Here is a 16,056-nt window from a genome sequence, read left to right as displayed (position 1 = left end):
TGATCTTGGACTTCAGGCCTTCAGAATTGTGAAAAAAAAATTTTTGTTGTTTAAGCCATTCATTCTGTGGTTATTCTGTTATGACTGCCCTAGCAGACTAACCTAGCCTCGAACAAGGACATGATGGCATGCCCACTGTTGTCTCTGCATTTGTTACAGGAGGGCAAATAGGCAGCTCTTGTTTAGAGGTATGGACAAATGTGGAAACCAGGCACACTGCCACCTTCCCTTTGTAGGCATGTCTGATCTCTAAGAATCTTAGATGAGCCAGACATAGGTCTAAGGGAGAAGTGGCTGTCTCTAGAAGGGACTGGAGTTCCAGGCTTTGAGCAAACTACACTTTTTTACCCCAAATAAACATTTTTTTTTAATATTTATTTTTAACTGAAGGATAATTGCTTTACAACATCGTATTCGTTTCTGTCATACATCAGCATGAATCAGCCATAAGTATACTTATGTCCCTTCCCCTAAATAAACATTTTAATGTAGGTGAAATTACAATAAAATTGTAATTTTAGTCTCAAAATTTTAACTTAGCACTAAATTTATCATTTTCAGCCTTACAGGAGAAAATCAAAAGAGGATCATAAGACAAATATTTGTGAAGGAGTATGCATGAGTGTTGTATCTAAAGGAATGAGTTGTGCGCTGTGTTAGGCTGGTTATTTTCTATAAGAGCCTTCCATGAGTTTTCAGCCCTAGCTGGCTGACCAGAGCAAAGCTCCTTGTTCACTTCCTGGTCTCACTGAGTCTGGTGAACTGTTAGCTCACCGAAACCCTAGTGGTTGGGTGAAGCAGAGTTTATTACTGAGGATAACTTTATTCATCAAGAGGGTTTAGGAAATGGAGGTAGGATTTAATTCATTTTAGTCCAATTGCACCTAATTTGTAAATTCTTGGCAGAAAAAAGGTCATGAGAGTGACAAAAGGAAATTTTGCTTTTTCTTTTCAGTCCTGTCCCTGCATGCCAAAAGTAAGGCAGCATCCCTCAATCCATACTTAGATTTTTTTTTCTTTCCTGGATGAATTGGAAAGAGTAGCTCCAATACCTGCTTCATCTAAATCATGTTGTTGTTTTTTTTAATGAGAATTTGCAACCACGAGCTCCACACTGAGATGTCAGGAATAGACACAGAATACAGATTAGATAGAATAAACAGAAGAACTATACAAAAAAGATTTTCATGACCCAAGTAATCACAATGGTTTGATCACTCACCTAGAGCCAGACATCTTGGAGTGCAAAGTCAAGTGGGCCTTAGGAAGCATCACTACAAACAAAGCTAGTGGAGGTGATGGAATTCCAGTTGAGCTATTTCAAATCCTAAAAGATGATGCTGTGAAAGTGCTGCACTCAATAAGCCAGCAAATTTGGAAAAGTCAGCAGTGGCTCCAGGACTGGAAAAGGTCAGTTTTCATTCCAATGCCAAAGAATGTTCCAACTACCACACAATTTCACTCATCTCACACACTAGTAAAGTAATGCTCAAAATTCTCCAAGCCAGGTTTCAACAGTTTCTGAACCGTGAACTTCCAGATGTTCAAGCTGGTTTTAGAAAACGCAGAAGAACCAGAGATCAAATTGCCAACATCTGTTGGATCATCGAAAAAGCAAGAGTTCCACAAAAACATCTACTTCTGTTTTACTGACTATCCCAAAGCCTTTGATTCCGTAGATCACAACGAACTGTGGAAAATTCTTCAAGAGACAGAAATACCAGACCACCTGACCTGTCTCTTGAGAAATCTGTATGCAGGACAGGAAACAACAGTTAGAACTGGACATGGAAGGATGTGGGGCCCTACATGGGAAACCTTGAAAAAGAAGGGCTAGCTTTGCGGTTTAGAGCTAAGATGGCGCCTGGCGGAAGAGATGAGGGCGTGGCGTAAGTTGTTTGTCAAAAGTTTTGATTGGCTCTCTTGATTTCTGTGCACGTGGACAGTGCGTGATCACCATAGACTCCTGTTACAATGAAGCGCATGATGACTTGACCTTTAACGTGATTGGTGCAACTATGGTATATTAAGATTTGACCTTTAACGTGATTGGTGCAACTATGGAAAGTCCCTCCCAAAACCCCCTTGCTTGCCTATATAAACCAAGAGTTTGTGGTAATAAAGTGGAACTGCTTAGGTGGGACCTCTGTCACCGTTGATTGTCTCTTGCTCACTGAGGGGCTGGGTTGGCAGACAGCAGGCTCACCTCTCCTTGGGACCCCTCGGCTTTGCTGAGGGAAGTTCCACTGCCTCTCTCTTTCTGTGGAGCGCACCCGCAGAAGGACAGACTGGTTCCAAATAGGGAAAGGAGAACATCAAGGCTACATATTGTCACCCTGCTTATTTAACTTATATGCAGAGTACATCATGAGAAACGCTGAGCTGGAGGAAACACAAGGTGGAATCAAGATTGCTGGGAGCAATATCAATAACCTCAGATATGCAGATGACACCACCCTTAGGGCAGAAAGTGAAGAGGAGCTAAAAAGCCTCTTGATGAAAGTGAAAGAGGAGAGTGGAAAGGCTGGCTTAAAACTAAACGTTTAGAAAACTAAGATTTGGCATCTGGTCCCATCACTTCATGGCAAATAGATGGGGAAACAGTGACACACTTTATTTTTTTGGCCTCCGAGATTACTGCTGATGGTAACACTAGCCATGAAATGAAAAGACACTTGCTCCTTGGAAGAGAAGCTATGACCAACATACACAGCATATTAAAAGGTAGAAACCTTTGCTGACAAAGGTCCATCTAGTCAAAGCTATGGTTTTTCCAGTAGTCATGTATGGATGTGAGAGTTGGACCATAAAGAAAGCAGAGCCCCGAAGAATTGATGCTTTTGAACTGTGGTGTTGGAGCCGACTCCTTGGACTGCAAGGAGATCCAACCAATCCATTCTAAAGGAAATCAGTCCTGAATGTTCATTGGGAGGACTGATGCTGAAGCTGAAACTCCAATACTCTGGCCACCTTATGTGAAGAACTGACTCATTGGAAATGACCCTGGTACTAGGAAAGATTGGAGGCGGGAAGAGAACGGGACAACAGAGGATGCGATGGTTGGATGGCATCACCAACTCAATGGACATGAGTTTGAGTAAACTCGGGCAGGGAGGCCTGGCGTGGTACAGTCCACGGGGTCACAAAGAGTCAGACACGACTGAGCTACTGAACTGAAATGAATCTTGGACGCACTGGAGTGAACCAGTGGGTTCCATCCTCAGTCATATCCTTTGGGCTCAAACTAATCTTTTTCAAATATTTGGAGTTCATTAGATGATATCCACGCTTCTTCAGCAAATATTTATTTTGCCGAGCATGTTCTAGGAGTTCCTCTTTCCAACCAAACCATTCTGAAATGTCCAGTGCTTTTGAGCAACTCTTCCGTTTAGCCCGAAGTTGAGCTGTGTGCACTCCACTTCAGTTTTTGCAGCCCTGTTCTCCATAAGGTCACAGGCTGCAGCAAGTAGAAAAGGGTACAACAGATGATCAAGTATTTAAACGGCCTCAAGGGCCTGAATATCTCGCCTGGCCCAAAGCAGTATCATAAAAACATGAAGCGAAAGACACACTGGTTCCCGAGCCCGCTAACTCTTGGGCGGGGAGGCGCGGTCCGAGGTTCAGCGAGCTGCGGTCGCGGGCGGGCCGGTCCTCACCTCCGGCTCCACCCTCACGGTGTAGCTGCCTCTTTAAGAATCGCCGCCGCAGGCTGGTCCGCCTGGTGCTCACGTGACTCGGCTGCCTGCAATCGCTCGCGGAAGTGGTCCAGCCTCCGCAGACCGCGCGGGGTCTCCCGGTGCCCGGCGGGGCTGACTGGCCGGAGCGGGCACTGCCGGGAGGCCCGCAGCCGGTCGCCAGAATGGTGCAGTTATACAACCTGCATCCGTTTGGCTCGCAGCAGGTGGTGCCCTGCAAGCTACAGCCCGAGCGCTTCTGCGGCGGGGGACGCGATACGCTATTCGTGGCGGCTGGCTGCAAGGTGGAGGCGTTCACTGTGGTCGGCCAGGAGCTGTGCCAGCCGAGATGCGTCTTCTCCACGCTGGGCAGGGTGCTGCGCCTGGCCTACAGTGAGGCCGGTAAGTAGTGGCGGAGGAAGGGGCGCCTCGGCCCCTCCCTGGGGCCTCCTTAGAGGACCGAGTGACGCCAGCAGCTCTGGGTAGGGAAGGACTTCCTGCTTGTAGGATGGTCTCCCCCAGTCCGGCGACTGAAGGAAGGTGAGAGCTGTGCAGTTGTCCTGGCAACCACAGGTGAGAGCGGGCCTCTGGTGGGCCGGGGGAATGCTGGTTCTTTTTGCTCTTCTGGTGTCCTCGCTGGAAAGGCCCGTGGTTGGGTGACTGGATTCCACTCAACTCAGACACTTGAAACCAAAACAAACCAAGTAAGATTCGTTTATTATAGAAAGCAAGTACAAACAAAAGTAGGGAGAATGGTATCCTGAACCCCTGGTTAATCCCATCTTCAACAGTTATGCCAACTCATGGCCAGTCCTTTATCTATTTCCTGTCGATTTTTGAAAGCTCACATGACCTGCTGATTTTTAAATCTGTGTAAGTAGAGCTCGGGTCTTAGGCCCCTTTCCCTCCAGAAAAGTAGCATCCACTACTCCTTTTCCACTAGAAATGTGAAGCAGTACCAAGGGGATACTGAGTAGGCATATCCCTATTTTAGAAATATCCAACATTTAAAAATGGGTACTTTGGGACTTTCCTGGTGGTCCAGCGGTTAAGACTCTTCACTTCCACTGCAGGAGGCGTGGATTGATCCCTGGTGGGGAACTAAGATCCTGCATGCCAAGTGCAACACCCCCTCCCCACCCCCAGGAAAAGATGCAAATAGATAGAAATAGGTACTTTAGTTTACAGAAGAATTCACCATAGGATTCTTTTAACTGTCTAATGATACACTTAAAGTTTGAATTCTGCTTTTCAATAGGGGTGTAAATTGCAGTATTTAAGATGGAAAAGCCTGTGACTGAGGTATTTACTAATAAAGTGAAGAGCATGAACCTGGAGAACTGTAGAGCTCCGTCTAAACTCTCTGTCCACAGCTGACAATGTGTGAGTTTAGTCTCCCTTTGTGTTTAAAAAAAAAGAAAGTGGAAAATTAGATCAGTGATTTCCAGACCTTGGAATTTTGTGGGTCAGCAAAAAAACTGCGGGGCTACCATACGTGGTATCTGACTGTTCATTTTGTCAAGTAAAGCTACATGTTAAAATGAAAAGCCCTTTTATTTACTGTCATTATTTACGTAAAAACACCTAGCTCCAAACTTTGGATGCCTTTGCTTTATGAGTAACTTATTATATTGTTACTACATTTTCTTTTTGAATAGTTTAGACATCAATAGTTCTGCAGACCGATTTGAAAAACACTTATTAGATCTGTTAATTCTCTGTCAGCAGAAGGCTCTGATTTTGTTTTTTTTAATGATATTGCTCTCCTAATCATTTCACAATATTAGTAGTTTTCCCCACCTCCTTTTTAGACCTATGAATTCTTTACCTTTAAGAGCTCTATTGAGTGGCAAGCTCACCAGTTTCAACATTAGTATGTGTGTGTGTGTGCTGGTGGGGGGCAGATAACCACTGTTTACATGATTGGCCCCATTCTTCCAAATGGACATTTAATGTAGAATTGTAAGTGACCGGCACTGTGTGAACCTCTAGCTTTCTTGCCTGTCAGTACTGGTGATTCTGGGGAATCCTTTGATGCCTCTACTGGTGTTTAAGAATCACCTAGGGTAGCTTAAAAAGATTCCTGGACCTCAGAGAAACGATAATAGTTTCCTGGGGTGTGGCCCAGCATTGGGTGAGTCTCCTGTTTAGTCAGGATTGAGAATCACTGACCTAGAGCCGTATTGACTGCCGTAGGCAGTGAGTAGCATGGTGGTACTGATGCCTTGAAGTTAACAAAGATGCTTTTGTAATTCCGTTGACTGTCTTAAAAAAAGTTCAGGAGTCATGTGGTGTGGTGTTAGCACAAGTCAGACAGCTCAAGGGTAACTTTCAGCTTGAACTTAATGCTTGGGTGCAGCTTCTTCCAAATTGTAGGTAGAGGACTGCTAGATATGCTGATATCCAGATAACTCCTCTTACACATCTCAGCTTTTTCCTTTTGGTCTCTTTCCTCCCACTAACACTGGCTTGGACTTGGGGATTCCTGCTCTAAGCCCAGTGTCTCCCCTACTCTCACCCCATCAAAAAGAAAGTGAATCTTAGATCAGCAATTTCTATTCACTATAAATGCTTTGCAGATTCTTACACAAGAAGAAAACATTTTCAATTTCTTTTTGTCTCTAATTAGCAGGATGCCAGGCTCCATTCATAAAGATTGGAGGTGGTAGAATGTACGTTGAAATTCTGAAGGATGGGCCGCTAGTATCATCATCAGTAATTGAAATTATTTTAGGTTTTGTGTGTGAAGGGAGAAAGAAGAGATTTGGGAACTCATTGCTCTCAAGGAAGAAAGATCTCTGTGGCCAGAGTTGAGTGCTGTGTAGGGACTTCTGGTGCTGGACACTTGTTTATGGGATGTCTGGAGGTGTGGGGCAGAGAGGACAAGACCACATAGCACAAGTGCATGAAAGAGCCCCAAGAATGTCTGTTATCTCCCCCTAGGCCCTACTGTGGATGGAGATGGTTAGATAGCATCACTGATTCCATGGACATGAGTTTGAGCAAACTCTGGAAGATAGTGAAGGACAGTGAAGCTTGGCATGCTACAGTCCATGGGCTCGCAAAGGGTTGGACCAGACAGGACTTAGTGACTGAACAACAAAGCTCTACCTCCCTCAACTTTTTAAGTCATAAAACATATTTTGATTCATCGTATATTATTTCTGCCTTCTGATAATTGTCTTCTCATAGGAGTGCAGCCTTTTAATTTACGGATTAGTGTTAACCAGGGTTATGATCTTGCCGCATAAAAGGAAAAGTTTACTTTTTTTTTTTTTAAATCAGTGACTCTCAGCTTGAGAATAATTAGAATAATGATTTTTAAATTTACTTAATAAAGACAGAAGCTGTCATAAAATAAGTAAAATAAAGCCCTGAGCATATAATGCTTTGAAAAGTTTAATTCCTTTCTCTTATGAAGGGCTAGAATCCTCCAGACTTATATCTCCTTTCTAACATTTTGAGAGATGCATGGAATGACCATTGACTTTGGAACTAACCAGATCCAGATTTAAGCCCAAGTGCCATCATTTGTTGGCTGTGTTGCCTAAGCAAGATACTTAGCTTATTTGAGGGCTTCCCCTGTGGCTCAGCTGGTAAAGAATCTGCCTGCAATGTGGGGCACCTGGGTTCGATCCCTGTGTTGGGAAGATCCCCTGGAGGAAGGGAAGGCTACCCATTCCAGTATTCTGGCCTGGAGAATTCCATGGACTATATAGTCCATGGGGTTGCAAAGAGTCAGACACACTGAGCAACTTTACTTCACTTAACTTATTTGAGTCTCAGGTTCCTGATCTATAAAATGGAGAAGGGGATCTTGCCTTGAAGGGTTGTGAGGATTAACTGAGAGAACTCGGAAGGTCTGTTTATAAGGCTTATCAGGAAGACACACTTAGCAAGTTCTAGTTCATTGTTTATAAAACAAGTTATTAATTTGAAAACATAAGACAGCATAGGTGCTATCTATAGTTTGCAAATTACATATAAACAGTTGATATATAGACTTTACCAGTAATAGGCATATATTTGTAGATGTATGAAAAAACGCTTATATTTTTCTAAAATCAAATGTATAAAACCTTTTATTATAACTAAACGAATTATTCTTAGTTTTAAAGTTCGTTAAGTAGTAACTTGAATATGACACCAAAGCACTGACAACACAGAAAAAATGGAAAAATTGGCTGTCATCAAAATTAAAAAATTTTGTGCATCAAAGGACACTATCAACTGATTTGAAAAAGCAGTCTACAGAAAAGGGAGAAAATATTTGCAAAGCATATACGCAATAAGGGATTAGTATTCAGAAGAACTCTTATAACTCAGCAAACAACAAAACAACCCAATTTGAAAATTGGCAAAGAGTTTAAATAGATATTTATCTAAGTTTCGAACAAGCACAGGACAAGATGCTCAACATCACTAATCATCATAGAAATGCAAATCAAAACCACAAAGAGATACCATTTCATACCCATTAGGATGGTCATTATAAAAACGAATAGACGTAATAAGTGTTGATGAGGATGTGGAGAAATTGGAACCTTTGTACCTTCCTGGTGGGAGAGTAAACTGATAGAGCTGCTACAGAAAACAGTATGTTTCCAGAAAAAATTCATAGAATTTCCTCATGTGAAAGTCACTCAGTTGTGTCGGGCTCTTGGCAACCCCATGGACTATAGCCTGCCAGGCTCCTCGGTCCATGGAATTCTCAAGGCCAGAATACTGGAGTGGGTAGCCATTCCCTTCTCCAGGAGTTTCACTTCTGGGTATACACACAGATTAACTGAAAGCAGGGGCTTGTGCACACATTTGTACACCAGTATACATAGCATTTTTCAGAGCCAAGAGATGGAAGTAGCCCAAGTATTCATCGACAGATAAACAAAATGCAGTGTATCCACACAGCCTTAAAAAGGGATGAAATTCTGGTGTGTGTACAACACAAATGAACTTTGAAGACATTACACTAAGTGAAATAAACCTGACACAAAAGGACAAATATTGCATGATTCTACTTATGAGATGCCTTAGAATAATCAAATTCATAGAGACAGAAGTGGAATGGTGGTTGCCCGAGTCTGTGTTCATGAGGCACTGCTTCTGATGTTCTGATGTTCAGTCCTGGTTTTCACTTTTACTCTACACACATTTAGTTTTGCTTTCAATTTTATGTACCTTAGTTCTGAGTTAGATCTGCAGATGTGTACAAATAGTTCATATTTATGTATTTGCACATAACCCATGCTCTTCAGCATTGATACTTTATTGTATTATGTAAATAGTAAAAGACATACGTGTACATAGGGTGGGAATGTAGAGTTATTGTTGGTGGATTCAGAGTTTGGGAGAAGATGAAAAAGTTTTCAAGATGGTGGTAATGGCTGCATAACAATGTGAATGTGTCTAATGCCATAAATTGTACACTTAAAAATAGTGAAAGTGGTAAATTTTATGTTATGTGTATTTTTATTTTTATGTATTTTACCACAATAAAAATTTTTTTTTGTTTAATGTATTTACCGAGAGAGTTTAAGGAAGATGGAGGCTATGTGGTATCTTCTGCTCTCAACTCCATCAGACCTTCTCTGGAACAGAGTGAGCCAATGTATGGAACCCACAGGGTATAGTTAGGTATTCCACCTAGATTTCTTGACGAAGAAAATGGCAACCCACTCCAGTATTCTTGGCTGGAGAAATCCCATGGGCAGAGGAGCACGGTGGACTACCGTCCACGGGATCTCAAAAGGGTCGGACACAACTTAGTGACTAAACAACAACCAGGATCTCTGGGGAGAGAATAGATGCAGGATTCATGTCTGTGGCATCAAAGGAACCAGCATCAGGAGAAGGTTTGCCTGTCTTGAAGCCTGGCTCAGTCTAGAGGAGGGGGGCCTGGCCAGCCCACTGAGTGTCTTCAGAAAAGGGCTGCCCCCGCTTGCTTGCTGCATCTGTCTGGGAAGCAATTGTGCTAACCACAGCATTTCAATGTCAGTTCATTGGAGGAAGGCTTATTTACATAATAATGTCTAGCATTTAGTGAGTTCTCTATTTGAAAGAACCTTGACTTCTCCCCTCCAACCCAGAAAGTTCTAAAGATTAAAAATTTAATTTACCACTCGCTGCCCACCGACCCCCCGCCCCCTGCCCCCCGCCCCGCCAAGGGCTGCCGTCTGTGGGGTGGCACAAAGTTGGACACGACTGAAGTGACTTAGCAGCAGCAAATAGAATATGTAAGAGTGTGTCTATGTAATTTGACAGATGCAAGAGACTGTTTAAACAAGTCAGGAAACACAGAAGCCAAGACGGAAAAGATACATATCTGGTTCCATATGGTAAAAGATGTCAGATAAAGTCAAACCATAGCAAAGTCAAAAGTCAAACTACAGACTATCAAAAGTGATTTGCTTTTCATGGCCAGCAAAGGATTAATATCCTTTTTACCCAGAGAGCTGCTATTCCTTGATAAGAAAAACCAATACAATAATTTTAAAAAGTGGATAATTTGTAGAAGAGAAACTGTACATGGCTGCATAAACATATAACAGCTTTATAAGTGGTCTGGGAAATATAAATGATATTTATATCCATGAGAGTCTCTCTTTCCTCCATCATGTTGAGTCAGTGCTGGTGAGGATGTGGGAGAACAGGGCTGTTTAAGCAGCACTGGTGGAAATTTGAGTCTGTAATATGTAATTGTGTTTGTAATCTGGGAATATCTATTAAATTTTAAAATGTACTGACCCTTTGACTGATTGTCTTACTTTTGAAAATCTACACCATTGAAATTAACACTCCAGTATTCTTGGGCTTCCCTTGTGGCTCAGCTGGTAAAAAATCCTCCTGCAATGCGGGAGACCTGGGTTTGATCCCTGGGTTGGGAAGATCCCCTGGAGAAGGGAAAGGCTATCCACTCCAGTATTATGGGCTAGAGAATTCCATGGAATTTATAGTATAGTCCATGGGGTTGCAAAGAGTCGGACACTACTGAGCAGCTTTCACTTTTACTTTCAAGTAAATATGTAGGTATAGGTCTATTTATTACAGCATAAACTATAGTGGCAAAAACAAAAAAGCTGGAAATTTGGGGTTGGCCAAAAGGATCGTTCGGGTTTTTCTGTAAGACAGTGTAGAAAAACCTGAACAAAATTTTTGGTCAACCCAGTACTTAAATGTAGTATATCAGTAGGGGGATCAAACCCAGGGATCAAACCCAGGTCTGCTGAATAAATTATGATACAAGTATATACAGGATATTTTGTAGATATTGAAAAGAGTGTTAGATATCCATGTATCTACCCTGGAGGGAAAAATATGGAAATCTTGGTAATAAATTGGTAATTTAAAAAAATCATTTTATTATTTTTATTTTATTTTTAAAATTTTTACAGTGTGTTGCTTTCTGCTATATAACAATGCGAATCAGCCATAATTATACATATATCCCCTCCCTCTTGAGGTCATTTTTTAAGTTGCAGGTTGTTAAATATATTTAATGTGATTCCATTTAGTTAAAAGCAAGAATGACAAACTACCACTCTGTGATCTATGTTTCTATGAAAGAAAGGTTTAGAAGGACACGTACCAAGCTGTGTGTATTAACACTGGCCCCTCGTGGATTGGACTGCAGGGGAGAGATCATTCTGCTTTTCATTTTGTATCTCTTCATCACTTTGACTTCTCACAATAAACAACTCCAAAATTACTTTGTAATTTAGAAAATCCAAGAAAATCAACAATTAAGGGAAAACTGGCTTGGATTGAAATTTTACTTGGTATATGTGGCTTTATGCTATTTCTCAGAGTTGACATGAAAATATGACTTGTGGGGATGGGAGAGGTAGCAGTATATATTCCACTGATCTCTTCAGAGTTCCTTATACCTAATTTTAGCATCACTCTGATATCAAACTCTATGTCAGGAGAGGTTTGTTCAAGCTGTAAATTCAGAGCTACAATAACTTGCAGAGCTATCATAGAAATTAGTCATAGAATTTCTCAGTAAGCTACATGAATATTTAATAGGTCGTCTTAAGATATTAACTGTTTTCCAGGTGGCTCAGTGGTAAAGAACCCCCTGCAATGCAGGAGACATAGATTCGATAGCTGGGTAGGGAAGATCCCCTGGAGAAGAAAATGGCAACCCACTCTAGTACTCTTGCCTGGGAAATGCCATGGACAGAGGAGCCTAGTGGGATACAGTCTGTGGGGTTGCAAAGGAGTTGGGCATGACTTAGCAACTAAATAAGACATTAAGACGGGGTGAGATTGTATTTCAGAACCTAAATAAATGCCTATTGTCAGTTAAAAATACACCCAAGATCCTGTTACTTAGAGTTCTGTTCTCTTGTTCAGTCACCAAGTTGTGTCTGACTCTGCAACTCCATGGACTGCAGAACGCCAGGCTTCCCTGTCCTTCACCATCTCCCGGAGTTTGCTTAAACTCATGTCCATTGAATTGATGATGCCATCCAACCATCTCATCTTCAATCACCCCCTTCTCCTGCCCTCAGTCTTTCCCAGCATCAGGGTCTTTTCCAGTGAGTCGGCTCTTCACATCAAGTAGCCAAAGTGTTGAGCTTTTGGTTCTAGTCAATCTTTAATTCAACCATTCACATTAGGATTCTGTTTTAGTTCCCTTTCATGATGCAAGGTAAGTTGTGGTTTCTAATTAGAAATTCTAAGTGTAATCTTATTTCCTTCTCAGGAGATTATTTGGTAGCAATTGAAGAGAAGAACAAAGCTACATTCCTGCGTGCTTATGTGAACTGGAGAAGTAAAAGGACTGAAAACTCCCGAGTGTGTATCCGGATGGTCGGGCATGACATGGAGGCACCCTTCAGCGAAACCTTCAGAGAGCAGATGTCTATTGTGGAAATGCCACTTTCTGAGGCCCCCCTGTGCATTTCCTGCTGCCCTGTGAAAGGAGACCTTCTTGTTGGCTGCACCAATAATTTAGTCTTATTTAGTTTGAAGTATCAGATAATTAATGAAGAATTCTCGATTTTGGACTTTGAACGTTCTTTAGTTATCCACATAGATAACATCACCCCTGCTGAAATTTCTTTCTGTGTTGGGTATGTCGCTGTCATGTCAGAGTTAGAAGTCTTAATCGTAAAACTGGAGTCAGACCCCAAAAACAGAGAGAGTGTTAACCACTATCCACGTAAGACCACCAATCCCATGAAACAGGCAGAAGGTAAATAATGAATTTAGCTTACTTTCTTGTTTGGGGTATAGAGAAAAACCCTTATTTCTGGCAGTCTTGGAAAGGCTCTACTATGTATATTGCCAGGCCACCTTATTTATGGTGTGGTTGCTTCCCTGATGGCTCAGACGGTTAAGAATCCACCTACAATGCGGGTGACCTGGGTTCGATCCCTGGGTTGGGAAGATCCCTGGAGAAGGAAATGGCAACCCAATCCAGTATTCTGGCCTGGAGAATTCCATGGACAGAGGAGTGTGGCAGACTACAGTCCATGGGGTCACAAAGAGTTGGACACGACTGAGCGACTTTCACACAAATAGATGTTCCTAATACATGGGACTTGGGTTTATGATCTGGCTGTCCGTATCTTCTCCTGTAGCATGTGATGTATTCTGTAGCATGTGATGTATTCTGTAGCACATAAATGTATTTCAACATATATTTGTCATTAAAAATAATGAAACATCTACTGCTGGAGGAGCAGTTTCTAGTTCCAGTCCTCATATTTACTAGTCGAATGACCTTGGGTTAGGAATACCATCTCTGAGTTTCTGTTTCCTTATGTATAAAGTGGGTATGATGATCATGTCCTGTTTTACTTTGTCAGTTGTGAGGAAGCAATGAGCAAGTGCTACGACATTTCAAAACCATAGTGCCTTATAAATACATGGGATGTGTGTGTATAAATACTGTATTTGATTGGTGGTATTTATACTGTATTTATTTAATGTGAAATCTAATTGGGTTTTGGAAATTACTTGGAGTTACTGCATAATTTTCTTCAATTTTATTTTTTAAGGCATCAGTAATGAAACTTCACAGCTTGAGTCAGATGATTTTGTTATCTGCCAAAAGCCCATGGAACTTCTTGGTGAAAAAAGCAAACAGTCAGGAATATCTGTTACACTGGAGTCAACGGGATTAGCTGATGAAAAAATAAAGTATTTCCACGTTCGGCACCTGCTCTATAGGTACTAGATAGCTTTTTATTCACCAGCAGTTAATATATTTACTGGCTTAATGCAATGGAAATAAGATCTCCTCTCCTCTGTCTCTCTTTGAATTCACAGGCGTTTCGCTCCTGATATTTCTTCCTGTCTCTTGTCTGATGTCAGGTTGCATTCACTTCAGCTTCTACCCACTTACCAAACAGGTGAGTATGAGAGTGCTGCAGTGCAGTGAGCTGGAAAGGCACTGGGCAGAGTGGGAGTCCGATGTGAGTAATGGGTTAGGTTTTTCTGCGTTTCCTGTGGCCTTAAACAGATTCCTTAGCAAATAACAGTGAGTCCACAAAATGGAAATCATGTCTGCCAGGAGAAGCCATGGAGAGGAAATGACTCACAAAACCCATTTCTCTTTCTGAAATGGTCACTAGGCCCCCAAAAGAAAATCAGGGCCCTGTTATAGCTGAGGTTCATTTGGGTTCCAGCTGGGTCATTTGGCAGAGCTGCTAATGATGGCTTTGTGAGCCAGATGGGAAAATGTGGGCTGGATGGAAATTCACTTAAGAGCAATGGTTTCCAGCCTCGCTTGGATGCTATTTAAAACACTGATACCCAGTCTCAACATACTGGAGAGTCTTTTTTTTAGACCATGCTTTGCAGCATAGGGGAATCTTAGTTCCCCAATCAGAGATCAAACCCATGCCCCCTTCCCTGGGAGCATAGAGTCTTAACCACTGGATGGCCAGGGAACTCCCCATGCTGGAGATTCTGACTTAATTGGTCAACTGATGCCTGAGCATCAGTATTTTTTTTTTTTTTTTGAACTTTTTAAAAGGTAGTTTAATTTAAAATTAAATTTTAAATCCCACTGCATGGCATGTGGGATCTTAGTTCCCTGACTAGGGATCGAACCTGTGCCCCCTGCAGTGGAAGCACAGAGTCTTAACTATTGGACCACCAGGAAAGCCCCAGGGCATCAGTGTGTTTTAAAACCTCCCCAGAAATATAATGGGCAACCCAGATTAAGAATCATTATTGAATTCTGTACTTAGTGCTGGCCTGCTTCACATGTTTAGGTGATGGCTAGGGAAAGGTATAAATATTACTCTGATTAAACTTATACTTTTTTTTTTTTTTCTTGTAGTGACCATGTATTGAGTACCTACTATGTTGGGTCTTGTGCTGAATACTAGGGTTCCTGTAATGAGCAAAAGTAGGCAAAGTACTTGCACTCATGGAGCTTATTGTCTTGTGGGGGGAAGCAGGCCTGAATGGAATGAACATTAGAAGGAGTATACAGTTACACACTGATGGGAGTACTTTGTGAGAAGAATCCTGCCTTGAGCATGTATAACAAAGGATCCTGACCTCACTGGGGGTCAGGGAAGGCTTCCTGAGAAAGAGGATCTGTAGAATGAATGGGGCTGATTGGTGGGCAGGTTTGGTTGTGGCCAATGCAGAGTCTTTGCTTGAGGAACTGAAAAGCCAGGGAGAGGGAGGTGTAACACAAGGCAGAAAATCAGAGGGCCCTCAGCCACCTTAGAGGGTTAGCTCTTATCCAGGGGTTTCCCACAGCACCTGGAACAAAACCCCAAATCCTCTCCATGGCCTGCATTACCCTGACCCTGAGCTCTTTTTGTCCTGCTCACCCTCTTACATTTCTCCATCCGTGTGGCTTTTGTGTGCTGCTAGGTTACACCAAGCTCACTCAAGTCTAAGATCTATTGTTTACTCTTCCAGTGCTTAGAACATAGTACTTCCCTCAGAGCTTGCGAGAGTAGTATCTTCAGCTCACAGCTCAAGTATCACCTCGCCACAGAGGACTTCCCAGACTTCTCAGTTTAAACTGTTCCCTCCCTGCACACTGCAGAGTTTATTCTCCACCCCAGTCCCCCTCACTAGAATGAATGCAGTTACTCTGTCTTGTGCGCTGTGGTATCCCCGGAACCCAGAACAGTGGCGTGTTGTAGGTGCCTGATGGATGTTTACTTAGTGGATAGATAAGGGGTTGGGCAGTGCCCCTGTGAGCTGGGCCCTGATGGATAAGTAAAATTTTTAGAAGATAAAATTTTTTTTTTTAGAAGATGGAGATTCTGGTAAGATTCTACCTCAGGGAAAGCAACATGTGAAAGATCATCATGTATGTTTGGAGATAAGCGAGCAGCTCTCTGTATGATTAGAGCACAGATGTGTGTATAAAAGAAGAGGAAGTAGAAACTGGATCAGTTGT

General features: G+C 42.2%; 1 protein-coding gene across 1 annotated transcript in view; it reads left to right on the top strand.

The window, feature by feature from the left end:
- Positions 1-3,794: 3,794 nt before the first annotated feature.
- Positions 3,795-16,056, top strand: part of HPS3 (HPS3 biogenesis of lysosomal organelles complex 2 subunit 1) — a 41,712-nt gene continuing 29,450 nt past the window's right edge. The window contains exons 1-4 of the mRNA XM_052649351.1: positions 3,795-4,076; positions 12,382-12,873; positions 13,682-13,853; positions 13,953-14,035. Of these exons, the coding sequence (XP_052505311.1) occupies positions 3,860-4,076; positions 12,382-12,873; positions 13,682-13,853; positions 13,953-14,035 (964 nt within the window). The 5' untranslated portion in view covers positions 3,795-3,859. The remainder of the gene's footprint in view (positions 4,077-12,381; positions 12,874-13,681; positions 13,854-13,952; positions 14,036-16,056) is intronic.

Source organism: Budorcas taxicolor, chromosome 1 (genome assembly GCF_023091745.1).
Source record: "Budorcas taxicolor isolate Tak-1 chromosome 1, Takin1.1, whole genome shotgun sequence".
NCBI classification, from domain to species: Eukaryota; Metazoa; Chordata; class Mammalia; order Artiodactyla; family Bovidae; genus Budorcas; species Budorcas taxicolor.
The sequence above is the reverse complement of the archived record's forward strand: the minus strand, read 5'-3'. Positions and strand labels throughout refer to the sequence as shown.